This window comes from Tachysurus vachellii, chromosome 12, assembly GCF_030014155.1.
Source record: "Tachysurus vachellii isolate PV-2020 chromosome 12, HZAU_Pvac_v1, whole genome shotgun sequence".
In the NCBI taxonomy this organism is placed as follows: domain Eukaryota; kingdom Metazoa; phylum Chordata; class Actinopteri; order Siluriformes; family Bagridae; genus Tachysurus; species Tachysurus vachellii.
In genome coordinates this window covers 7,388,433-7,416,333 of record NC_083471.1, presented here as the reverse complement: position 1 = coordinate 7,416,333, position 27,901 = coordinate 7,388,433, and the positions used below count along the sequence as shown (strand labels likewise).

General features: G+C 40.7%; 1 protein-coding gene across 4 annotated transcripts in view; it reads right to left on the bottom strand.

Annotated features, from left to right (window-relative positions):
* The window catches only part of stxbp5a (syntaxin binding protein 5a (tomosyn)), a 70,453-nt gene that overhangs the window by 33,020 nt on the left and 9,532 nt on the right, over positions 1 to 27,901 (bottom strand). For all 4 annotated transcript variants that reach the window (XM_060883848.1, XM_060883850.1, XM_060883851.1 and 1 more), the window contains exons 3-6: positions 13,979 to 14,060; positions 11,485 to 11,585; positions 6,957 to 7,091; positions 196 to 259 (exon numbers count right to left, since the gene is read on the bottom strand). In XM_060883848.1, coding sequence (XP_060739831.1) covers positions 196 to 259; positions 6,957 to 7,091; positions 11,485 to 11,585; positions 13,979 to 14,060 — 382 coding nt within the window. The remainder of the gene's footprint in view (positions 1 to 195; positions 260 to 6,956; positions 7,092 to 11,484; positions 11,586 to 13,978; positions 14,061 to 27,901) is intronic.

Sequence of the window (27,901 nt, the reverse complement as noted above, 5' to 3'; positions counted from 1 at the left end):
CTTTTTTATTCCCCTAGACATTACATTTTCAATATGAGCTGCTTGAAATATTCATCTCTGTCAGAAAGTTCCAGACGTCTGCTTAATGAAAGACGGCATTATTAGCCAGTAATAAAGAAAAAAAAACAGGTTTTAGATTATTAGTGTTTGTGTTCCATCAGATATGGTTAGATATTATGACAGAGAAGCTTTTACCTTGCCTTCATCCATCGGGTTATCACTTATGTGGACGACAGGACCAGGGTGGGCCTTGGAGGACCTGAAACAGAGACAAACACAAGAGTTAAACATTTCTACCAGAACACCAGAGGAACTCATGGGACTCGTTTTCAGCAAAAACAAAAGAATGATTTTGATAACACGAGTCAGGACTCTGCTGTTCTTTCATTGTGTTGGTAACCCCTCTGTTGATAACCTTACACTGAATTTTAGTGTTGAAGATCAAAGCTGAACTGCTTTTTAGACGAACAAACATTTGTGTTTATATTGACAAATAACAAAACATGTGCAAGCGGAGGCCATAAGTGTAACAACTGCACAATTTTTACTAAAAAGATTTCAATACAATTTTGCCAGAATTCTTGATCACCGATCATGATGACGCTATTCATCAGCATCTGTTATTATCTCAGAAATCATGAAATCAATTCTTATTGCCAAGACAGTAAATAGCTAAGCATCTAAAAACTAAGTAGCTAGCTCTAATACATCGCTGTATGTGACCTGCGTTTTTAGCGTGTTAGCATGTTTGTAGCTGTTCTGTGAGTTTTGTGTCATTGTCACACTGGACTTCTATTAAACAAAAGAAAATATTCTTTCAACACTTGGAGCATCTCAGAGAACAGAAATGGGTTTGATATCAACATTTACTTTGAAGATACAAACATTTGGTTAGAGAGAAAATAACCATTTTTGTTTTTTTTTTGGATAATTTCTATGAATATATCACCTCTTGTATTCTAGTGAAAAACAGAAATACTGATCAAACATTATAAATTCTTAAATAAAGTCCTGAGTGTCTATGTTCATATGAGCTTCATATCAACACCACTGTGGCGTGAGACATGACAAAGACGTTCAGTGATCAACATGGACAAACAGGAGGAACTTCTGGATGGAGAGAGATGAAAGATGAAAGATGGATGATATAAGGATGAGTTTTGCACGTGTCTTACTGACTATTCTATATATATGTATTATATATATATTATATTATATATATGTATATTATAATAATAGTCAGTAATTACGTTTTTAAATAGAAATATGATGTAAACTAGGGGGGCACGGTGGCTTAGTGGTTAGCACGTTCGCCGCACACCTCCAGGGTCGGGGTTCGATTCCCGCCTCCGCCTTGTGTGTGTGGAGTTTGCATGTTCTCCCCGTGCCTCGGGGGTTTCCTCCGGGTACTCCGGTTTCCTCCCCCGGTCTAAAGACATGCATGGTAGGTTGATTGGCATCTCTGGAAAAATTGTCTGTAGTGTGTGATTGCGTGAGTGAATGAGAGTGTGTGTGTGCCCTGTGATGAGTTGGCACTCCGTCCAGGGTGTATCCTGCCTTGATGCCCAATGACGCCTGAGATAGGCACAGGCTCCCCGTGACCCGAGGTAGTTCGGATAAGCGGTAGAAAATGAATGAATGAATGAATGATGTAAACTAATTCTTTACTGATGAGACGTGTGTTAAACAGCTTAAAGGGACAAAATTCACCATGTCCTCCTTCCTCGTTATATGTACAACTCGAGATGAGACTTTCCTGTCAATCAGCAGGTCATCTGCTACGGTGCGGTGTGTAAGGTGGGATACGTGCTGTTCTCGTCCCTCTGTTTTCATCACAGAGAAAAGAGAAAAGCCGTTGTTTCTGTGTTTTCCTTTCCTGAGTTCACAGCTGGATTAACAAGCGTGATTCCAATAGGATGAATTCTTGAATCATTAGGTGACCGAATACTGTACTGTAGCTCGGGTTGAAGTTCCAGCTCTCGGGATGTAGCAGGTTTATATTAATGCGCCTGTGCTTATGGTGCGTGTTGGAAAGATCTTACAGACAAGAAGAACGTTAACACCAAGTTAAAATTACGAGTGGGATTTTCTTTGAGCTCTGAGTTTCTGAGTTGGGAAGGTTGGCAATCAGAAAACTGCAGCAAATTAAATGAAATTAAATGTTTACTCTCCTCAGAAACTGATATCAGGCTTATTTATATTTACCATAAAGCAAGCCAACTTCCTGTAAAGATTACAATCACACACTGTACTATTAACAAGGAAAGTTACAGAAATTTGCTCAATTAATTAAAAAATATAAAAAAGGCAAAACACACAAAACCTGATGTGCATTATTTATTTTGCTCTTCATTTTCAAAACCATTTCAGTATTCTGTTGCCATTAATTAAGAGAACCTTCATCTGGCTCTGACGACTCTGACGTGCCTGACGTCGTAAATCCACTTCCCAGGAGGACGTATTGTAACACGCAGTAATACGTTCCCGTTTCTATAGTAACACATAGTAAGTCACACGGTGGACTCTCTACATTACTGTGTAGATACTGATCTAGATATTTAATTTTAAGACATTTATCCTTTGTAAGGAGACTCCAGTGTGAGTGGAGCTGACATGGCACAGTTTTCAGAGAGAAAAAAAGAAGGAAAGTTTCCTCCGTCACATAACCCTTTCAGACTCTGCAGTGTAACAGAAATACAATCGAGGAAAAAACACTTTAAATGCTCGTTCTTGATCGGCGTAGTTCCACGACTCTTCAGGACCTCGAAATGAACTCTTGGTTAAATAAAAAAAGAGTACAAAAAAAAGAAAGAAAGAAAGAAAAAAAGCACTAAAGATGTGCTGACACAGCATTCATCACACTCCAGGCAAAAAACTAGTACATTTCTGTCAGACAGCGTCGATGCAGCTACATACCTCCAATAGACACAGATTACCAACTGCACACACACAGACACACACATTTCCTGATGAAAAGTGCCAATGCAACAATAAAAATGAAGCTGACAGCAAAACGTTTTTTTTTTTTTGTTGTTGTTTTTTTTGCTGTGTAAACATCTAATCTGCATCTCCGCTGTGACCTCTCCCTTTCTCCTTTCTCTTTCTTTTCTTCTTTAAGGTCATGATGACAGAACAAAACAAATAAAGTCTATAAACGACCAACATTGTTTTGATGTGCAGCTGGAGGCGAAGGTATTTGCTGTTATGAAAATCATATCAGACAGTCTGTGTAACTGCGTGTGTAACTGCGTGTGTAACTGTGTGTGTGTGTGTGTGTGTGTGTGTATGTGTGTCCTGTGGGAAATCAGCATATAACCACTGCTGTAAACAAACTCATGGTGTACAAGGTCAAGAAGCAGTGGGACCAAAAGAAATAAGTTGTATGATGTGTGTGTGTGTGTTAGGTGAGAAAATGACAAAGAGAGAGAGAGAGAGAGAAAGAGGGGAAGAAACAGAAGCAGAGACAGACAGAGACAGAGGCTCAGACGGGACAGATTAATGGTGTGGACATTAGCGCACATGTCTTCCAGGTTTGGATCCTTCCTAATTTTGGCAGCCGTACCCTCGCTCGCTCAAACCCCCTACTTTAGAAGGAGTGACCGATCTTGGAAAAAGAAGATCACCATGGCAACAAGAGCAAGACGGGCAGAAGGCCGCTCTCTCTTTTTCACTGCACTTCTTTTTCAGTTGTAATAATGTGCACTCTTACACAAATCTGATGCATTGCTCACTTTCAGTTTGGGCCTCTTGTCTTAGACCTCTCTCTCACTCTCTCTCTCCCTCTCTCTCCATACATGTGAGTGATTGAGAGTTCGATTGCGAGCGTAACTTAGAATAAATTTGATGTGTTCACTTGCTAATGGAGTGCCTTTTCTTTTGAACACCTGCTGTGCAAATGTGTGAGTCTTTGAAAGTGACTTCACCTCCTATAAACCCTGACATAAGAAACACCAGCCAGCTAACTACACAACTACACTGTACAATGATCACAAACACACACACACACACACACGTGCTCGTGCACACACACACACACAGTGCTGTTAAACGATAACACTCTTATATAATCCTAAGCTCGGACACAGCTGAAAATGATGGTTGACCCAGATGAGGATGAGCTCCTTTCAGAGTCTGGCGCCGCTCAAGTTTTTTGCTCATTTGGGATTAATTAAAAAGAAAATCATGTATAATTTATATCCTGAATTTGTAGATAAATTCAACAAAATAAACAAATAAACCTAAATTCGTAAAATAATTGTTTTTCGTTACTAAAAGATACATATGTTTTTTCATTTGTTACATTCAATGTTGTGCAATATCGGGAAATGAGTCTCTGCAACAAACATCTTCTATTCTCTCTTATGTGGAATCAGTAAATCAGTACCTCAGAATAATCAGTATCTCAGTATCAGTACCCCAGTGTCTAAGAATATCAGTATCTCAGTATAATCAATATCAGAATCTCAGTATCAGTATCTCAGTATAATCAGTGTAATCAGTATCAGTATCTCAGTATCAGTATCTCAGTATAATCAGTATCAGTATCTCAGTATCAGTATCTCACTATCAGTATCTCAGAATAATCAGTAAATCAGTATCAGTATCTCAGTATCAGTATCTCAGTATAATCAGTAAATCAGTATCGCAGTATCAGTACCCCAGTGTCTAAGAATATCAGTATCTCAGTATCAGTATCTCAGAATAATCAGTAAATCAGTATCAGTATCTCAGTATAATCAGTATCAGTATCTCAGTATCTTAGAATAATCAGTAAATCAGTATCAGTATCTCAGTATCAGTATCTCAGTATAATCATTATCAGAATCTCAGTATAATCATTATCAGTATAATCAGTATAAGTATCTCTGTAAATCAGTATCTCAGTATAAGCAGTGTCTCAGTATCTCAGTATCAGTATCTTAGAATAATCATTATCAGTATCTCAGTAAATCAGTATCACAGTATCAGTATCTCAGTATATCATCATATCAGTATCTCAGTATAATCAGTGTCTTAGTATCTCAGTAAATCAGTATCACAGTATCAGTATATCAGTATTTAAGTATATCAGTATCTTAGTAACTTAGTATCTCAGTAAATCAGTATCACAGTATCAGTATATCAGTATTTAAGTATATCAGTATCTTAGTAACTTAGTATCTCAGTAAATCAGTATCACAGTATCAGTATATCAGTATTTAAGTATATCAGTATCTTAGTAACTTAGTATCTCAGTAAATCAATATCACAGTATAGTATCTCAGTATAATCAGTGTTTCAGTATATCAGTATTTAAGTATATCAGTATCTCAGTATAATCAGTGTCTCATTATCTCAGTATAATAAGTGTATATTAGAATTTTTCTTACATTATGCTTATAAGAAGGAACAGTATTCTGAGATAGACGTTCATGTTAAGATCATGTTGAAACCCTAGACACAGAGGTTATAGGTCCTTATCACGTGCCAGAACCTCTCTGTTCAATCTCTAGTTCAAGCTGTGGCCTGATGCCATGTATGATCTCCATTCTTTCACTGTGTGAACATAAAAATGTACCGTCCTGCCAACATGGACCGTCATCTGTCATTTGTTTTGTGTAGTGTGAGAGCAATACAGTTTGTATATCCAGAGAATATGGCAGCTCAGCCCCACTGGCATGATCTCATCCCTTGACTGTTTAGCATTTGGCACAATCACCATGGCCTGACCGGGTAGCAACATCACTGATACTAACTGGAAAAAACCCAAACCCATATGCTCAATAATTATCAGGCACAAAAAGATGAGGCATTATAATAAAGAGAGCATTATAATGAAAGGTTTAGTCGAGCGACGCAATGGTGATGACATCATCTGTAACGTTTAACAGGTTATTGCAATTCTAACAAGCAGGTAAGGGGAGATAATCTCTGTGAATGTGGAGTTTAGAGTCTGAGGAAGAAGAGAAAGAGAAAGAGGAGAAATAAAGAGCTTGTAATTAGTGATGTCAAAACCCAGGACAAAGCAATGAAGTCATCCTTGTTTGAAGCATTAATGGGCTTTCACATCATATCAGGGCCATAATGCATTCTATTAAACTCTATAGTTTATAAAACTGGAATAATATTCCCTAGAAAGTCTGACAGGTCCTCACAGGGCTATTAAAACAAATGTGTGTGTGTGTGATCATTAAAGCAGACAAAAACAAATCACACATTATTCTACACTGAGTATTGAAGAAGAGCACTTCATGAACCCGGATATGGAACGTTGGACGCTCACAGCTTTTCTTACATAGGTGAAGAGGGGCGGGGCTACCAGGCGCTGACGCTGGATGAAAAAAAAAATTCTCAAGATGTCCGGCAACACTCCAGTGGATGAGACGTCTTACAAAGATCTTTTAAATAAGCCCATGCTGTGTGATTTATTTTTCAACATTTTTAAAATGTTCTGCTAAGCCTAGTGGTGACGTCATTCGCTAACTCTTGTCTAAATTTCTCTTGAGTCAGTGCAGTACGAGGAGCAGAACCTAGAGAAGGGCCCTAGAACGTTTGTTATATCAGGCCTGAAATGTCACTTCCTGTACAGTAGGTTAATTTTTTGTCTATATTTTATCACTGTATATCTCGTGTGATATGACATGCTCAAAACATCTCGAGCAAAAGAGTTAGCGCAGCTGCTTAGTACTTCCTTTCTTTTAAAGCTAATCCATTTTTAAAAAAAGTGTATAACCTTCAAGCTAATGTTAATTTAATTTCTTAAAAAAGTCTCCAATTCTTCGTTCAGAATATAACACAAGCCTTCTTTCCAACCACCAAAGTGATCTGTAAACAAAACTCGTTGCAACGTTGATTCAAAAAGGTGATTAGCATGCTAGCATTTTTCAGTCAAATGAATCATGATAGAAACAGTAGCTGAATCTGAAGGTTGTGTATATGCTGTGATGTTTGTGTGTGTGTTTGTGTTTGTCACTCACAGTTCAATGGCTTTGTTCCACATGATAGTGTATCCTGAGAGCGTGAAAGACTCCACGTTTACAATGTGGATGTTTCCTCGTTCTGTGCCGATATACAGCCATTTGCTTTGGAAAGGCAGGTAACAGAAGGTTATCCTGGGAAAAAAAAAGAACAAGAAGACATTAGGAAAGAGAAATCGTTAACGGTCACACACACTCCGAACCCATCACCACGGTGTTTACACGCCTGCCCGGGACACAGAGCATGGCCTCAATTCAGATGGAATAAAAGCCGAACAGGAAGTTAGCACCTGCAGCTCTGAAGTGTGAAAAAAATCCTTCCACATGACATGACAGCAGCGATGCGTCGTTTAACTCAGAGACATTCTCAAGCTGCTGAGCTGCGGTGCAAAGGGGAAGTCTGAGTTTATAGAGAAGGCTAACATTTTAGGGGGTGAATGGATATGAATACAAACACACACACTTTTTTTTTTACCCCTGATCCTCTGCAGAATCATGCATATATTCATGGACGAGTGAGTTGAGAGACACTCAACACACTTTCTTATAACTGTCAGACTCTTTCTCTCTCTCTCTCTCACAAACACACACACACACACACACACCCCAACTTCAACATTTCACAAAACAACCGACAAGCTGGACTGTTAGAAACTCACACTTGCTATTTCTCTGATGAGCAGCGAGAAAAAGTGAGAGAAAGAGAGATAGAGCAAGTGACAGGGAGAGAGTTAGAGACGGGGAAGTGAGGGAGAGAGAGAGATAGAGAGAGCGAGAGAGAGAAACAGGAGATCCTCTGAGAAGTGTCTCAGATCTAATCTTCCTTGAGTAAGTAAACGTTCCTCCTTTTCGATGAAGTGCCGTGGTCAAGAACTCAATTTTCCTCGAGGATGTGAAAAGCATCAGCCTCTTGTAAGGGATTATGAAGCAGAGACCTGGATTTAAGTAAACAAACAAATAAATAAATAAAGCTGGGCACTCTGTCGGAATAACGAGGGACGCGGTCTGAAGATCAATAGCAGGAAAGTTAGCGTTCTGCTGGATAACCATTAGCATTAATGCTAGGAACAAATCATCCACAACAGTGAATGGCTGTGTCTTCACCTCAGGTGTTATAAAGAGTTATAAAGTGTTACAAGAACCACAACTGAGATCTGAGATCCAGAGTGTACAGTCTCTACACATTGGAGCAGTGGGACAGACACACAACCTGTGGCATTGCTGTGAGGCCACCAGCATGACTCGAACAGATTTCTCTTTCGCTGACAAAACCCTAGTGCGGAACTTAACAAACGGAAGTAAAAACCCCAGAGAGTTCATCCTTTATTCCTGCAATCTCAGGAAAACATGATCTGAGAGAAAAAAACAGATTTCACACACACACACTTCAGTACACACAAACATTCCTCCCGCTTTAATGTTTACATTTACAGCATTTAGCAGACACCCTTATCCAGAGTGACTTACAACTGAGCAACTGAGGGTTAAGGGCCTTGCTCAGGGGCCCAGCAGTGGCAGCTTGGTGGACCTGGGGTTCGAACCCATGACCTTCCGATCAGTAGCCCAACACCTTAACCACTGAGCTACCACATCCCCACATGTGATGTATGTTGTGTTTTTTTTAATCAGACATAAAACAGACAGCATTGTAAATGTATGAGTATATCAGTAAATGAGTAAATCAATACCTAAATAAATAGATCACACACACACTCCAGTACACAAAGCTGGTAGAGGGGGCACAGGTGTGTGTGTATGCGTACACTGGAGTGTGTATATGTGTGCATGTGTGTGTGTTAGCTGAGCTAAAGGAGTGTGTGGTGTGTGTTAGCATGGCTTCTGGGTTCCCTGCACTCCTGACATTTTGCTTGCTCTTTACAGAGTTTCTGACCTGCAGAGATGCAAACACACACACACACACACACACACACACACACACACGCACACACACACACACACACACACACACACACACACTCCAACAAGCCTGAAGCTTAAAAGTCAGGGAAAATCCTAATCTCTGGTATTGAACAGTGTTACTTGTCAGCTAGATGCCACTAGACTCCAAAATCCTCTGGTTTTTATTCTACAGCCTGAAATGATGATAAGAAGCAGGATTTGTCTCGCAAAAACCCCAGAAATCTCCAGTCCAGGCAGCAGGAGTCTTTGTGGAGAGAAGTGTTTACTGTAGAACGGAACAAAGCGCCTCACCGAATCAGACTTTTTGGGGTAGAAAAGAGGTTAAAGCTTTGACTGTTGAAGCTTTTGGATATTGATTTTTTTTTATTTTTTTTTTATCTCTAGCAGTCCTGAGCATACCTGATTACATTCATCCACACTTCCTGTACATCCACACAGCGGTTAGTCACAGCGATCAGACTGTAGGTGTGAACAGATTTACATCCTTCTCAGTTTAACAGTCCCTCTGAAATCCAGTTCGTAGATTTTTCATTTGACACAAAATCAAACAAACTCTGGGATTCAAAATGGCCACCGTTTTTCCGCAGACTTGCCCTGAGATAACAGGTTCAGCCAAAGCCCTCATCACAAATTAAAAAAAAAAGTGAAACTGAGCATTTTTAAACAAAAATCTCCAGCTCATGTGCAGGTGGTTAAATTCTTAGCAATATATAACACTAATACTAAGTCAAACACACAAAAATGTACAGAAAAATTTCAATAAAATTTTGGCAGAATTCTGTTCTTCAACATCTGATAATATATGATAAAGATCATGAAAATCATGAGATCATCTCACGCTGCCATGACAGTAAATACATTCGAAGAACAGAGCGTTCACGTGCTAAGTAGCTAGCTCTAATACATTGCTGTATTAAAGAAATCCTGTATTTTTGCGCAGTTTCAGACTTGATGATTGTGACAGAAAAACCTTACAGTGTAAAATGAGCTTCAAAGCAAAACAAAGACAAATATAATAGATCCAATAAGCCCTTAAAAAACTCCCAGTAAACTAGCATTCATTTTCAATCAGTAAAAACGAATGAATGATGTTCTGTCTCTGAGGCTGATCTAAAATGAGTCAGGACTCTGTTGTCTTTCAGTGTGAGACGTGTGTTTTTCCCTCTTTTGATGCTCTTACGCTGAATTTTAGTGTTGAAGATAAAATCCGAGCTGCGTTTTAGATGAACAAACACTTGGAGCATCTCAGAGAACAGAAATGAGTTTGATATCAACATTTACTTTGAAGATACAAACATTTGTGTGGAAAACAATAACTGTATTTGCTTTTTCTGGACCCTTTCTGTGAATATCACCTCTAGTATTTTAGTGCAAAACAGAAATAGTAATGAAACATTATACATTCTTAAAGTCCTGAAGGTCTACTTTCGTATGAGCTTCATATTAACACCACAGTGGAGTGTGACATGACAAAGACATTCAATGATCAACATAGACACAATTAAAACAGGAGGAAACTCCATTCTTTATCCTTGGGGAAAAGAATTAAGTAAATAACGAGGTCTTTTGCCTGACTGCACAAGGAGGTAGAGTTCACTGGAGGTTCCTCTTACTACCTAGACTCACTTCTCTACCTCACTGATGAGCCCGAAGCTGCACTTGACTCTCATTTCTGTTCTCAGACAACTTTTGAGTCCGGCATGACTCGAGATTGCGGTCTTATTTTTCTATTTTTCGGACACAGATTGTAGTTCAGATGAAGAAAGATCCTCCGGCTTAATTTAGGGAAAAACAAAAAAAAACAAAAAAAAAAAAACCTTTTCCCTTGGAGTCTGCTCTTTAATGACTACACGCTTCTGACTGGATATTCCCTCAGAGACCTTGTGTACTCTTTTCATCCTCACATGCTCCACTGCTCCTGCCGTCTCCTCAGGCGAGTGAAAAAAAAAAACTTGTGTAGACACACTTGGAAAATGTCACACACACACACACACACACATACACACACACACACACATATGGATGTTGAGATATGGCAGAAACTTGTTCACCCCTAAAAGCTGCTGTTGGCGAGCTGTCAGTCTTTTCAGCAGACACGACGTTGATGAGAAGTGAAGACTCAGTTCCTTTCAAATTAAATCAACGACTGTCTGGAATTAACCGAGATATTTAACTCTTACTTCTGCGACTGCGAAGGAAGGTGATGGCTGCAAAAAAAGTTTACGGATAGTCTGAAATCTCCAGTAGATACCTGCATACAAGGTCACTGTAATGCGGCATGAACTGGAGCTTTCAGGCTAATGATCTTCATCAAGCTGGATTTGTCACGGAATAAACCGAAAGTAGTGAATTAGTATATAGTGTACACAGGTTTGTCTCTGACTCACTGCATATTGGGACTCGGTTTCCAATTAAATATATACATAATTAATATCACAAATGAAATTAGAAAACCACCACAAAAAACAAAGAAGTCAGTTCACTCAAACAGAAACAAATGTGAGATCGTGGTAGCAGAACTTGCTAATCATTAAATAATCAGGATTCATTCATTGTTTCTGAAGCGAGCAGAAGGCAGAAGGCAGAAACGACTCGACTCTTGACTCACCTCTCCCTGTTGAACTTGAGGGAGTGCAGGACGGCTGGTCTCTTCTGACGCAGGTTCCATAAGTGAATGCTGTCGTCGGCTAAAGCGCTCACTAACGCCCCCTTGTGGAACACACATGAGAGAGAGAGAGAGAGAGAGAGAGAGAGAGAGAGAATGAAACAACCAGTGACTTTCAACATAATTCTTGTCCTCATTGTCATGTGCTTCTGTTAGTTTCAAAGACTCTAAAAGTCATTGTGGGTGGTGGTATAGTGTGTGTGTGTGTGCGTGTGTGTGTGTGTGAGAGAGAGAGAGAGAGAGAGAGAGAGAGAGAGAGAGAGAGAGAGAGAGAGAGAGAGAGAATGAAAGAATGAAAGAATGAAAGAAAGAAAGAAAGAAAGAGAGAGAGAGAGAGAGAGAGAGAGAGAGAGAGAGAGAGAGAGAGAGAGAAAGGAAGAAAAATGAAAGAAAGATAGACAGAGAGAGAGAGAGCGAGAGAAAGAAAAAAAAAGAAATAAAGAAAGAAAGAGAGAGAGAGAGAGAGAGAGAGAGAGAGAGAGAGAGAGAATGAGAGAGAGAGAGAGAGAGAGAGAGAGAGAGAGAGAGAGAGAGAAATTACATGGAAGAGAGTAATCAAAGTGCTCTTTTTAATGGATTTAAATGGACGTGGGTGTGGTCTGGACCAGAACTGTTATACAGGCTACAGTTCACAATGACAGCAGTCTGATCCGATTTGTTATTTCCAAAAATATCAAAAACGTTCCCTGGACGTTCTCTTGACATTCCCTGGAGTATTATAAGTACTGGGAGGTTCAGGCAAAAAACTGAGGAAAAAGTATAAACACATCAATGCTTTTTCTATAGAAAGCTTCTGGATGGCAACAGGACGTGAATTTACAGCAGTCTGATCTGTCCTCTCCCAGGAGATGATTCACAGGCTGTGTGTGTGTGTGTGTGTGTGTGTGTGTGTGTGTGTGTGTGTAGCAAGTAGCATTGAAAGACATTCTGCCTTCCTTCACCGGCTCTGCTTGGGTTGCTGAGTCACACACACACACACACACACACACACACACACACACACACACACACACACACACACACACACACACACACACACACAGCATAAATATAAAAAAGTTTTTAGACATGAGTGCCAAATCATTTTGTACCTTTTTTTTTTTAAAAGAAATCTAATAAAGGATGTTCAGGGTGTAAATCATATTGTCTTGTACTGACTGATCCAAACACCTGGCACAAACACCACATACCTATAGACAATGTTCTTATATCTTGATGAGCAGTAAATCTAATATCCTTCATTTTAATTTCGAACATCATGTTCCTGAGTCTCAACATCTTCTGATTTGCAGTTTTCCCACACGAGTGCAAAAATAAAATGATCATCATCCCATTATATTATATCGTGTTTCGTTCACCACCCACACAAGCTATCAAGCTTTAAAAAACCTGCAATGTTTTACTTAATTCTCGGTTTTAATTTTAATCCTGGACACTTCTCATGACTGAAGGAGTTTCCTAACCACGCAATAGCACCACACATGACAGCACATCGAATTAAGGTACGATCCTCTTTCACTGGAGACCTGGGTGTCTTATCAATCTATATACAGCACTTCATTATTAAGAAGATGCCTTTATTACGGCAGTCCTAGAAATCTCAGCTTAGAAAACTGGGGTCAGCACAGGGTCAGCCGGGAGGAGAAAGGGTTAAGGGCCTTGCACAGGGGCCCAGCAGTGGCTGCTTGGAGATGCTATAACTCAAACCACCAACGTTCTGATCAATAACCCAGATCCTTAACCATCTGAGCCACTGCTTAACTATTTAATTTTATTTCACAAAGAGAGGCATGGCCACCAAACACAGATCTCTACAGCACTGGCAGAACATTGGTAGAACCATCTTAGATCAGTGCGACATTCTTGAAAGGCTTCCTTTTGCTACGTGGCTTAGCACCTCGCCACCTTGGCTAGAACACTGCTGTAGTGTGGGGAGGAGCTGTGCCATACTTCATACTGTGCTCTTGCACAAGATGCGCCCAGAAATAGCGGCCGGCTCTGCTTCGACAAAAATAGCGTTGTTGCTGGCTGAGCTACATGGTGAAGATTTTTAAGAAACATGCTCTACACCTCCTTGGGCTCAGGCTACGGCTCAGAGACGTGTCTTAAGAACAAAAGCAACATCTGCGTCCATCCAGACGTGCATTACATCTAACAAATGGCAAAGTGTACGTGAGAAGTATGTAATTTATGTCATAAGACTACTAATCACCAACGCCAGACACAGGAGAATGGGTAAATGTTCCCTGTTGGCAGGAAAAGACAAAAGAAAAAGTGCTGTTGGTTCCCTAAATGTTCAGCCTCTAGGGAGAGAACAAAGCGATCAGCTGAGCCTCTGAGAATAAATACATGAAGGTTCAGGGCATGGCTGCTTGGCACCAAGAAGCAAGAGACAGAGTAGAGAGGAAGCAATGGAAGGGAAAACGGAGACACTTACTTCGTTGATGAGGAACTGGAGCTGGATGACGGCGGCGCCGCTCTCGTGCTGACAGTAACATTCTACGCCAGGACGACCGAATCTGGACGAGGGAGCGTTAAGGATCGTGCCACTGAAATGTCCCTAAAGTGTGAAGGGGAGGTGAGAACCACTGAGCATTTCTCAGAATCACCTAGAGTACTCTCTTAGGACAAGTCTAAACTGGTAAAGCTTTTAATGCACTTAACAACTAATCATTGGTAAGGAAATTAGGAAGAATGAAGCATGTGTTCTCCTAGTCCACCATTTTGCTTGGGTACTTTCTCAGGAAAGACGCATACAGAAGATCTGGTGATAAATCCAAACCAAACAGTGATGGAAGATCTGGAAAGAAACCAAACACTGATAGAAGATCTGGGGAGAAACCCAAACCCCACAGTGATGGAAGATCTGATGAGAAACCCAACAGTGATAAAAGATCTGATGAGAAACCCAAACCCAACAGTGATGGAAGATCTGATGAGAAACCCAACAGTGATGGAAGATCTGATGAGAAACCCAAACCCAACAGTGATGGAAGATCTGATGAGAAACCCAACAGTGATGGAAGATCTGATGAGAAACCCAAACCCAACAGTGATGGAAGATCTGATGAGAAACCCAACAGTGATGGAAGGGAAACCCAAACCCAACAGTGATGGAAGATCTGATGAGAAACCCAACAGTGATGGAAGATCTGATGAGAAACCCAACAGTGATGGAAGATCTGATGAGAAACCCAACAGTGATGGAAGATCTGATGAGGAACCCAACAGTGATGGAAGATCTGATGAGAAACCCAACAGTGATGGAAGATCTAATGAGAAACCCAAACCCCACAGTGATGGAAGATCTGATGAGGAACCCAACAGTGATATAAGATCTGATGAGAAACCCAACAGTGATATAAGATCTGATGAGAAACCCAAACCCAACTGTGATGGAAGATTTGGAGAGAAACTGAAACCCAACAATGATGGAAAATCTGGAAACCCAACACTGATAAAAGATTTAGAAACCCAACATTTTGTATTTGTTAAATTCTTGTTCATTTCCAGACCATTGATTTGTTCTTATGACATTTAAAATGTTTTGGACCCTTTTTTTTGCCTTGGAGTGTAGATCCAGTCTGCTGTTCTCCTGAAAACCAATCCTCCTGATGCTAATCATTTTTATATGGAACTTTTTATATGGAATTATTCAAAACTCATGAGAACACCGTTGCTAGGCAACAAGCAAATATAACAGACATTGAGTATAAATTAGTTAATGACTGACACTTACAGTGAAATTGGCCAGCATGTTGCCAATAAAACCTTGATCTGGAAAATTGAAAGATCTAATGATGTTGAAAAAAAAAAAAACAGGAATTTTCCTCAGAATAATAAACCATACGTCTGTCATAAGCTGATGGAAAACACAACAGTGAAACGTGACAAACCCGACCTGCATATAGACGTAGAAAATGAGACGCTTCCAGAACATTCTGTGGACGTGTAAAGGGTCGTGCTGGCTAAAAAAATGCTGAGAAGTAAATAGAAGAATAGAACGTATTATATCATTATCACAAGAAATAAGTTGTACAGTGTGTGTGTGTGTGTGTGTGTATGTATGTTAGGTGAGAAAAAGACAGAGAGACAGAGAGAGAGGGAGAGAGAGATATTAAATGTCGAAATGTCCAGTGTGGGGGGAAGAATAAAAGAAGAAAGGAAAATAACTGTAAAAAGCTTGTATGTCCGTGTCGACTCTGTGTGGGTGAAGACTGAAAGCCTGAAGCTTTACTTCAACTGAAAAGGTGGAGAAGAGCCTAGAGTGAGGAAAGGACATCCTGAGGGTTTTCTCTCTCTCACTCCCTCTCTCTCTCTTTCTCTTTCTTTCTCTCTCTTTCTCTGTCTCTCACAAACACACACACCTATGTACAAAGACACACAAACTCACACATACCTTAACAAAATGACACGTTTATACTCACACACACATACAAAGACACACAGATGCATACGCACACACGTGTTCAAAGACACACACACGCCCAAAGACACACAGATGCACACACAGACACACATATATGTACAAAGGCACACAGATGAACACACACAGATGCGCACACACACAAAAACAAACATATACATACAGTACAGTACACACACATGTACAAAGACAAAGGGATGCGCATACTGTACACACTCAAACAAACACACACGTATATCGTATGTACAAAAACACACGTGTATACATACACATTCACACACATTTGTACCCATACTTGAGGTTACCTAATGTTCTTCACCTCAATGGAAGATCAACAAGAAAACCAATGATGTATAAACAGTACAAACAAACATTTTTTTTTTTTTTACAAACACAAACTCTGAGCTGTTCTGAACACAGTTTAATAATTTCATACACACCAGATTTTACATCAATATCAAGAGAAGACTGAATCTTCTCAGTACTGATCCCTGACTGTCCAGAGGTAACAAAAGAGTCAGAGGAAGGAAAGTGAGAAGTGACACAGAGCTGCTGTTATGTAAAGAATACACAGGGGGAAAAACAGCCAAAGAGACACATAAACCATTAAAATGCAATCAACATCTAGCAGGCTTTAAAAAAATAAAACAAAACAAAAAAAAAAAACAGTCTTCTTATGTTTTTACAAGCAGCTATAAATGGTGTGAAATTGCCTTGACCTCCATTAGGAGACAGGAAAAAAGTGCAGCAAATGCATTAAGCTGAGTATAAGCACTATCTTTTTGCAGTAGAATCAGGACGTTTGTGTGTGTGTGTGTGTGTGTGTGTGTGTGTGAGAGAGAGACAGAAGCCATATCTGCATTAAAAACATGTTAAGAACCCAAGGGTTAAAAAAATGTATAGAGGACAAACACAGAGAAAACAGTGATAAGATGAGTAAGAATGGGAATGAGAGAGAATCGCCGAAGGGCTGACAAGAGGAGCGATTTTTCTGGTCTGATGCCAGGCACATCCAGTCATATATCACAGTGTCAGAGAGGAGATAAAATACATGCGTGCACACACACACACACACACACACACACACACACACACACACACACACACACACACACATGGAGCTAAGTTGAACTGTGACGCAATTATTTCTCATACTTACGTGTGTGTGTGTATTTCTGTATGTGCTTTCTTTCTCATTTCTCACTCTCTCCCACACACACAGACACACAGACACACACACACACACTGCAGTAAAGCACACTGCATACATGCTCTTTTGTACGATCGAGTCACTCTTAAGCTAAAATATTCCAGAGACACCTTTATTAATGGATCGACAACAGTTAGGGGATATTGGTTAATGTTTCTCTAATAAACACACACGCAAACACACACACACACGCAAACCTGGCATTCTGCAGATACACACAGAAAGCTGCGTGGTGCTTCAAAGCTTGCAGAGCAGGAGGTTTATAGGAAAATTCTCAGAGCTGCATTAATTCAACCTGCTTCAAATATGATTTATTTATTTTCCGATCCTTATAATGATCTGCAAAACAAAACAGTTAAAGGTGCAGTGTGCCTAGAATTAACATGCTCCTACCACCGTCTACTACATTCATTCATTCATTCATTCATCTTCTACCGCTTATCCGAACTACCTTGGGTCACGTGGAGCCTGTGCCTATCTCAGGCATCATCGGACATCAAGGCAGGATACACCCTGGACGGAGTGCCAACCCATCGCAGGGCACACACACACACTCTCATTCACTCATGCACTCACACACTACAGACAATTTTCCAGAGATCCGTCTACTACAGTCACTGTCAATAATAATAATAATAATAATAATAATAATAATAATAATAATAATAATAATAATAATAAAGCATGATGTATCTAACCATATCTGATCCCTGGGGCTTCAGTGACAACCTCATTGGACTCTGTGGAAGCTTCTGAAAAACCCCCCCAGGAACAATGCTAATATCTGTATGTTCATGTGTAATATCAGGGGCATGTCAGTCAACACTACCTGCTTTAGATCAGATATGTCAAATCCGGTACCAGACAACGTCATCAATCATTTATTTTTCATTTCACTTCAGTAGCGATTGAGGATCGTGAGCTTCTCCTGGGATCATTGGGAAAGAAGGTGGGATTATGCTCTGGATGGTAATGCCAATACAGTACATTCATACTCTCTCTATTGCTCTCACACACACATACACACACAATGCAAATCGGTGACACACTGCAGACAGTAACCAGACCTCAGGATTGAAGCCTGGACCCTGTAGCTGTGACGCAGCACCACTTCACCTTCACATCTTCACTGTCTACATTCACAGTCTTGTATTTAATAAAACTTTTTTTGCACTTTCTTTGCTGAACTCAGGTCATCTATAAAAACATTCCACATTCCATGCCATGCTGATACACGGCTTCTTTTGGCTCTAAGACTGACACCTCGTTCTCTCATGCCCACATCCTAATGTGGATCCTGTTGAAAATTCTAGCTGTTTCTTATAAATCAGCTTATAAAGTGAGATATTGTTGCGACTCCAATGTTCCGCCGTCGGATTGGAGGGAGCGCTGAACCGCGCGCCATTAAAATCTCCCTTGCAGAACTGGGTGTGATGGGATCCTGGAGTGAATCCAGGTCTGGCTGCAGTGGACAGTATTAATGACCCACACTCGTCTAAATTTAGCCTGAGCTAAAAGAATCACTGGCCAGTACTGATGTACAGTAGGTTCTATCCATTTTTGTACCTTTGCGGTCGTACAATTCACAGTGATACTAAATTCCAAGTCGTGATGTTAAAGGAACTCTCTGACTATGGTGTATGATGTAATCAAACTATGGTGATATTAAGAGTTTCTAAATGGTTTAAGTGTTTCTAAATGGTGCACCATTATTGTGAACTGGAAGAAAGTTGGCCACATGGTCCCGGGCTTGAGGGGCTTTAGTCAGGTAGGTGAGACCAAAAAGAAGAGACCACTTACAAAGCTCTGTAGAGGAAGGAAAGGTTTCATCTCGGAAATATCCCATAAATCAACGGTTAAGTGACTCGACATTCTGGGATCTTCCTGGGTTAACGGTACATATCAGGCATTATTGGACTCTCTGGTCGGATGAGACAAAAAGTGGTACAGATTTAAAACAGCAGGTACTTCTCTTCGCCTGCTTAATAATTTCTATAGAGAAGCATGGTGGTGGCAGCATTAGGTCATGAGGCTGATTTTTAAGGAGCAGGGACATGAAGACTGGTCAGAATTCTCCTCAATGACATGAAGGCTGGTCAGTTAAAGGAGGGATACAGACCACCATTAAAAAAAACATTTTAAAAAACCTGCTCTATAGTGCACAGAACCACAGGCTGGGCCTAAGGTTTAGCTTTCAGCAAACCTGAATCCAACACCAGCTCAACTTTGGCTCGACAATTCAAGGACAAGGATGACCTTGACAGGCTCCGCTAAAGCCGAGCGTAAAAGAACATCTGTGTAGAGAGTTAAAGATCACAGGTACTCGATATCTAATCCGATTAACCTTGAGAAGATCTACCAGGAAGCATTAAATAAATACTTATTAAGAAAGATGCAGAGGTTGGCTTCATATATTTTAGCAAACGTGTTTGCTCCACCTTCGCTGGTCGGAATAAATCGTGAGGTCACCTCAACTCGTTGCACATGAAATCGTTATGAATACATTTACACACTGTGCATCTGAGATATTTTTCTGCTCACCGCGATTGCAACGAGTGTTTATTTGAGCTACTTCCTGTCAGCTGGAGGCAGCTGCCTGTTCTCCTCTGACCTCTTTAATCAATAATGCGTTTCTGGGAAGCAAAATTGCACCGTTCTGTGTAAAAACTCTAGAGACTGCTGTGTGTGAAAATCCCAGAAGAGCAGCAGTTATTGAACTACAGTACTCAAACCCCTCAAACCCAGCACAGCAGGACCTTTAGTTGCCCCACAGCTTCAGGGTTCAATCCCGAGCTGTGGGATATAAAATGTGTTACTGCTGAATCTTAAAATAAAAACCACAGTGTTTATGACAGAAAGAAAAAAGAGAGAGAGAGAGAGAGAGAGAGAGAGAGAGAAATAAAGAGTCATGTGATCAATGAGAAAGCAATCAAGAATGTAAGAGAGACAGGATGGACACAAGAAGTGATATGGAGACACGAGAGCGAGGGAGTACTAAGCTGTTATGAATAGCAAATCAATAATATTTAAACACGTAACATTTAAACACAGTTATGGATGGCCTACAGAGTCGCGCAAAACAAATTAGCCTGTTAATGTCATCTAATAGCGAAGCGTTCTAAATTCTCCGATTTTATTTTAAGGTAAAATTCTGTGACATCCACTTGGCGATCATTTGATTATTAATAAAGCTCCGTACGGCTGAATGCTCGTTACGACGTTACAGTGTGTCAGGAGAACAAACCCTGTGTCAGTAATAAATTATAGGACAATATCCCCCACAACACACACAGACACACACACACACACCTGTGTTGAATTTTCCTAGAATGTGTGCTTCTTAAATACATATTCATGAGCTGTAGACTGTTGTTTGAACTCGAGGTAAAGTGGAGTGGGAAGTGGATTATACATGCAGAGGACATGCAGAAAGAGAGAGAAAGAGCGAGAGAGAGAGACAGAGAGAGAGACAGAGAGAGAGAGAGAGAGAGTGAAAGGACATAAGGATGAATTCGAGGAGGAGGAGTGAAACAGAGTGAGAGAGTGTAATAATAAACGAATCAAACAGGATTGTTCCCTGTCTAATGAATTATGCATCGCTAACTGTGAAGGAAGTGCGTACATTTAGCCGTGTTAATATTTTACACTCTCCAAATGCTGGAGAATCCACTTTATTAGCCAGACGCCATCCAGGAACAGATCATCCCTTCATTTCACATTTCACCACCAGTTACAATACCCATAATCCTTCCAAGAACACACACACAGACACACACACAATATTACAATATAATGTATGAGTGAGTGAGTGAGTAAGTTATACAACAGTCTATATTTCCCTTGACCCATCCGTATCTTACCAATCCAACCTCAAACACACAAAACCAACACCAAAAGCAATTATCGCTGTTAGAGGGCTGATGAGGCAGCCGTTAACAGTAAGTTCCTAAGAGAAACGGAGTGCAGATGAACCCTAACAAATAGAAATAGTAGCATAAGCTAACTAACAGAAAATAAGAATCAGGAAGAAGCATGCCTCGTCATCCTTCTTCCTGAAGGGGAAAAAAAAAAAACCCAGACACCATTTAGCATCTACTTTGGGTTATTGACCCAATCTTTCTGCTAACATGACAGCAAGTCAAAAGTGTGGTCAGTGAAATGACCCATAATCCTTCTCTCATCTCCTGAGAGGCTGCAAAAATAAAAACAACTCAGGTTTTTTTTGAATCCCGGCGTCTCGAGTAGCGGTTTGAGAAACACACACCGATTATAAACAAACATTATGTTATCATTTGTACTTTCAGTCAATCACGATCTGTTTGGTTGAAGTATACTTTAAAATAGGAGATATAGGCAGAGAATTATTAGTATAGTGAATGGGGTAAAGAGAAAGAGAACGCAAAAGGCTGCTTTATAGTGTAGTCGTTTGTAGCTACGCATACGCAAGAGTGCAATATGGTCACCGTGTGTCTCCTGCGGTCGTTCAGCGCGTTGCTTGTGCATGTCCTGTGAAACGGTTGTGTCTCAAATCACATACTTATGTAATAGACCGTTTCTGAGCCCGTACACTGACCGGTTTCAATATAAAAGTCAGGGTTTAAAATGTTTCTTCTCGTGTAGCATTTGAACCTGTAAGTTTTGATAGCAATCTGAAACAGCAATTAAGTCGACGGCGGCAAGTTTCCAAACGTCATAGTAGTTGAAACTTCTAGTTGTGTTGTAACTTGGACAGCGATGACTCTCTACTTTTATTTCTCCAGATGTACGTGAACACACACGTCCGCTGCGCACGTACATCCTCTGCTAATTTGTAGATGGTGAATAGTGAAAAGACATAATTATTAAAACCCCCAAATGCTATTACCAGCCAATTTATAAATGTTCTACACTCAGGTCCATCATTCATCCATCTACTGTACTGCAATCTAACCCCATTTTATTCTAAACCATAACCAGGAAAAAAAAAACCCCTACAAATTCTATGATCCTATGACGATGAATCAAATGAATCTAACTTATTATGTAGCATGAATGAATACGAATGACTGAAGTAACGAACATTGCCTGTGCATACGGGTGAAAGAGGATGTGCAGGCACTTTCATAAATGCAGCTCTGCTGAGAATTTTCCTTGAAATGAGAATAACTCAAAAGCTAGTGTCTTCACTTGACAGGAGGAAGAAAAAAAAAGAAAGCGGAAGAGAAAGACTTCTAAAATTGTACTGAAAAGTGTATCAAAGGCAAACGCTCGTCTCTCCCTGAAAGCTTCGGCTCAGAGGTGGAACCCATGCTACATACTGCAAACACAGTATATCATACAGTATACACATGCAAATACAGTAAGACTACACACACACACACACACACACACACACACACACACACATACACCCGACTCATGGCAGTGTGTAGCAGGTTCTGTACGACAAAAGACATTTTCTGACCTTTATCTAAGCTCATATCATGCATGGAAAACATATGCGAGAGTAATTAAACCAACTCATGAGAGACACAGCACAGCACTCACAATACACTTAATACACACATCATACAGGGTTGGGGTTTTCTTTCCTAACCTAGAAAGCAGGAAAAAACCTTTTTCAGGTGCCGGCTGCCTACGATCAATGATGCTGGACCTCACATGTTCTCCTGTCTATACGTTCCTCCCTCAGTCTCTTACCCCTGTTGTATCTGTCATTTCCCCCAGTTGCTATTCATCTCTGTGAATCTGCGTGATGTGTGTATCCACCAAGGGCCCCATGCTGTGCACTTCCTCAGGCCAGTTTGTGAGGACAGCTCTCTCAGATGTTCAGCTGCACATGTACATGTTTGATATGATGTCCTGTGATTAGGAGATGTTTAAATAAAGGACTAAAAATAGCTAATGCATTAGCTGTAATTGCTTTATCGTTATATTCCTCTACAAGTGCAAGTCACTAAAGTCTAACATCAGATAAGCTGGAGTAGGATGGCTTGCTTCTGGAGCAGAATACTGAGAAAGATGACTGGTCAGTTGACATCGCAGGCATGGACGATGTCCGTCTCCAAGAAACAGGTGGCACTGGAACAATTAATCCCCTCACTCCGTGCCGGCAGAGCAGAGCGAGTTCAGCACCATCAGTCTGACTCTCAGCTGGCAGAAGACAACATGTCTGCATTTGCACAAGTCCCTTCATCTCCATTTCTGGGTCCCCACCCACACCAGGTCCACAGAACCTCAGCAGTCTCAGCAGGCCAGCTTAGGAGACAAGGGTGAATCTCAGTATGCTATATTTTTCTTCACTCTATCTTCTCTCCCCTCACTTCTACAGGATTCCTCAGATGACCCCCCTCCGTCCCCATACTGATCAAATGAAGCTTAGTTATAGAAGGTCTGTTGGTGTTGTAGACGGCCAGGGCTCTTCCAAGTCTGGTTGTCCTCAAATGACTGAGATAATCCTTCTCCAATCCAGACAAGACATACCAAATACTGACCAGTACATTCACTGATGCCCCTTTTCCACAGAGTCAGTTTGAGCGCTGGTTCGGAGCCAGAGCCTAATTTAGAACCAGTTCTTTCTTTTTCGACAGCCAAAGCACCAGCTCTGAACCAGGAAAAGTGGTTCTTAAGTAGCACCAAAACATTGCTGGTCTAGACTAAAGAACCGCTTGTGTCAGGGGCTTTGGGCGGGGCTGTGGGCGGGGCTACTGTTAGTGCATTTGATAATGTACCTTAAGTATACTAATGTTTAATACACTTTTACTTTATGATACATTATCAGCACACATGATAGTAAGTAGCTACATTCTAAGGCTAATTTTTTTTTGTGTTAATGATAAAATAACGTTATGTACTTTATCGATTACAACCTCTGTTTATACAGATTACATGGAGCTGCACGTACACGTTGGATTCGCTACGTTTGGATGCTAATGTAGGTTCACAAAGCCATGAGCATTAACAGTAAAGCAACATCCACCATTGTTGATGCGTTTGTGTTTGCCGCTGCTGCGCTAACGTTGCTGGGAAACGTGACATATACAGTGACGTCAGACTCGGCTCTGTGATGGCTCTTTAGCCGGTGGAAAGGCAAACCGGTTCTTAGAAAGTTCGCCAGTGGAACCAATTTTGAACCAGCACCAGTGCTAGCTCTGGACCAGCACCCGGTTCTTTTTGGTGGAAAAGGAGTATTATTGAGGCTCCCTTGTATTCAGAAACCTGCATTGTAATTGATCAAGGCATATCGTTTCCATTTCCAGCAGATCCTTTAAGTTGTGAGGTGGGACCTCCATGGATCAGAGTTGTTTGTCCAGCACATCCTACAGATGATTGGATGGATTGAGATCTGAGGAATTTGGAGGCCAGCACTGACCCAATCAAACTATTCCTGAACAATGTTTGCAGTATGTCAGGGAGCAATATCCTGCTGAAAGCCTTTATAGCCTTTATGCAAAACTGCTGCCATGAAGGCGTGAACTTGTACCACCTACCTAATCAACAATGTTTAACATCCACAAGAATGCAGGACCTGAGGATTCTCTGCAGAACATTGCCCAGAGCATCACAGTGCCTGGCTTGCGTTCTTCCACAGATGAGTGACACACATACAGTACACCTGGTCATCTACATGATGTAAAAGAATATCCGATTTGTCAGACCATGCCTGCTACAGTACTTCTCCTCCATGGTCACATGTACATTGCAGGTGCTTTCAGTGGTGTACAGGAGTCAGCATGGTCACTCTGACCGCTTATCAGCTATGCAGCTCCATAAGCTGTAAAATTCACTGCACTGTAGGATCTGATTTCTTTCTATCAGAGCCAACATTCACTTTTTCATCAATTCATACTTCAGTAGGTCTTCTGTGGTATCAGACCAGATGGATTAGTCTTCAGCCCCCATGGAAATCAATTGGAGCTGATGACCCTGTCGCTGGTTCACTGGTTCTCTTTCCTTGGACCACTTTTGGTAGGTTCTGAACACCGCACACCAGGAACACTGAACAAGACCTGCTGTTTTGGAGATGCTCTGACCATTTGTCTGGACATCCCAATTTGCCCGTTATCCTTAGACATATCCTTTTTTACTGCTTTGCTTTCAACACATCTCTTTCGAGAACTGACTGTCCACCCTCTGTCTAATATATCGCACCCCTTGACAGATGCCACAGTAACGAGATAATCAATGTTATTCACGTCACCTGTCCGTGATTTTGTTGTTATCGTGATTGGTGTACGTGCTAGTGATTTATGCAATGATGACGCATGTGCTATGAACATCAGCCAACACCTAGGAGGAGAAGAATGCGAGCAGCGCTCAGCAACATCGTCCCTAATCCCCTTAGTTGTCTTCTCCGTTTCCCTCATTCTCATTCTCTCTCTCTCTCTCTCTCTCTCGCTCTCAAGCTTCTCTGGTCCCAGCCCATAAAGCGTCGTGTGACAGTTTGATTGGAGATACAAAACACAGCCATTTACTATACTCACAGGGCTGAGAGTGTGAAAGGGAGTGACACAGAGACATCTTTATATCACATCTCATCTCATCACCGCGGATGTTCCTCATATACGCACTCAAACAAAGCGCGTCTATATGTGAGGTTTATGTGTGTTTATGTCTGAGCTACAGAAAAAATACATACTCATAAAAATGACAAGAAGATGGATGAGGAGGGGAAGGAACAAGGGGCAGCTCTAGACACACACTGCTGTCTGCAACAATGCATTAGAAATGCATGACTCTGCAGTAGCTGTGAGGAATAGGGGACCTGATAATCATTAGAGAGAGAGAGAGAGAGAGAGAGAGAAGAGATGTTTTTATATCTTGGTGGTAACCAAATATCCCCACCAGGATAGAGATATCAGACAAACTGGAGTAGGACTGTACCAGTGGAATAGACGTTCCACCAGACTTCCGACTCAAAATGTACCGGTTATCCCAACCTTCAACTAACGCTTGTGAAATAATCATATTTGAACGTACAGACCTTCAATAGAAAGACATCTGATGTCAGTGGTAATGTCACTGTCAGGTTCTGTATATCCGACTAGACTATACTATTCTAACACCTCATATTATCTCTCTCTTTCTCTCCTCCTGATCTCCCAGTGTTCCTGACTCTTTCTTCTCTTGAGACCTGCCTGATCTACCCTCTACCCTCACTTCAGCTTGGACTTCATCTTTCATCTCTGCTCTCATCACTCTCTGCTCCTGAAGATGGCATCCAGCATGGACAGTCTTGAGATACGTGACATTACTGCGGACGGTGCCACTTACAGTAACCAAGGAGATGGATTTGGGCTTCGATTGATTGATATGATCAAGTCTGCATTAATGATCTGTTCTTCATAACTTCAACCAAATTCAGTTCATATTAAAACTAGACTATATAAAATTAGTTTTGTCCAGTTATAGAAGGGAAATGGTTTAACAATCGCACCCACTGTTGTCACCCTGATGAGGATGGGTTTTCTTTTGGAGGGTCTGGTTCCTCTTGAGGTTTCTGACCTGCTCATGAGGGAGACACTGATATATTTTTGTATTAAAATGGGTATGTTTGGAGAAAGGTTGAATGTAATTTGTCTGTCATTTGAAAATCGTCCCGGATTAATAAAGCTCACAGAGGTATATACACGTTCATAATGACTTCAGATACATCTCTATTAATATCCGTCTACTTTCCTGTGATTAACTTTAAATGTATATTGATGCGATGGGAAAAGCGACTGACTGTGTAGTCCAGGCTTTATTACTGCACTGAATATTCTCTTAACAACCACAATCAGTGGCATTATCAGCAGAGTCTGCATTCACCATTGATCTGTATTTTAATAAAGATGTCTTTATAAACAATGTGGTTAGTAAAGGGATAATAATAATAATAAAAAAAAAAGAGAAATGAATGATATGATTGATATCAACTGAAATGATCCGGAGGTCGTTTTTTTCTTGCTCGCTACTTGTGTTCAGGATGCGTTAAATCCTTTCAATAACAACACAACAAAATCAAGGTAGAAACTTTTTTTCTGCATATTCAGCAGGAACCATATAAACATACAGTGATGCTATGAATATCAAGCAATCATGTTATATTATTATTATTTTTTTGGACATGGCAACCATATACAACGTTGCATCACTGCCCCAATTTTGCCAAACGTATTCCTAATAAATCTCGACCCATGTGAGCAAGTGTCACGTACTGTAACACACACACACACACACACAAACACACACACACATATGCCAATACCAAGCGTTGTTCTTAGAGACATTTTCCACTATCTGTCTTTTTCACTCTGTGCTTTGCTCTGCTTCAGCAGTGACATGACATGACGTGACGTGACGTCACAGCCTAACAGGCATTCAGAGCCGATCGGTCATGAAGACGCAAACAAGACCCTGGGCTTTGGGAGTGTATGAGAGGCATGAGCATGTGTGTGTGTGTCTGCTTGGGTTTAAAACAATGACTCATCAGTTGCACCATGTTACACACATCCAGTCCCACCATCACTACAATAAACCCCCCCACATACACACACACACACACACACACACACACACACAATAATCTCTGATGCTGCACAGCTACAGGACTAAAGCGTTTTTCTGCCAGCAAGGCAATTATTAAAACAGTGAAAAATCTTTTTCTTCCCTCTGACTGACCTCGCTGCACTCGAGAGGAAAATGAATGAATCCAAACAGCTTTACTAATTTAAACTAACAAACAGATAGAAAGCATACTTTCT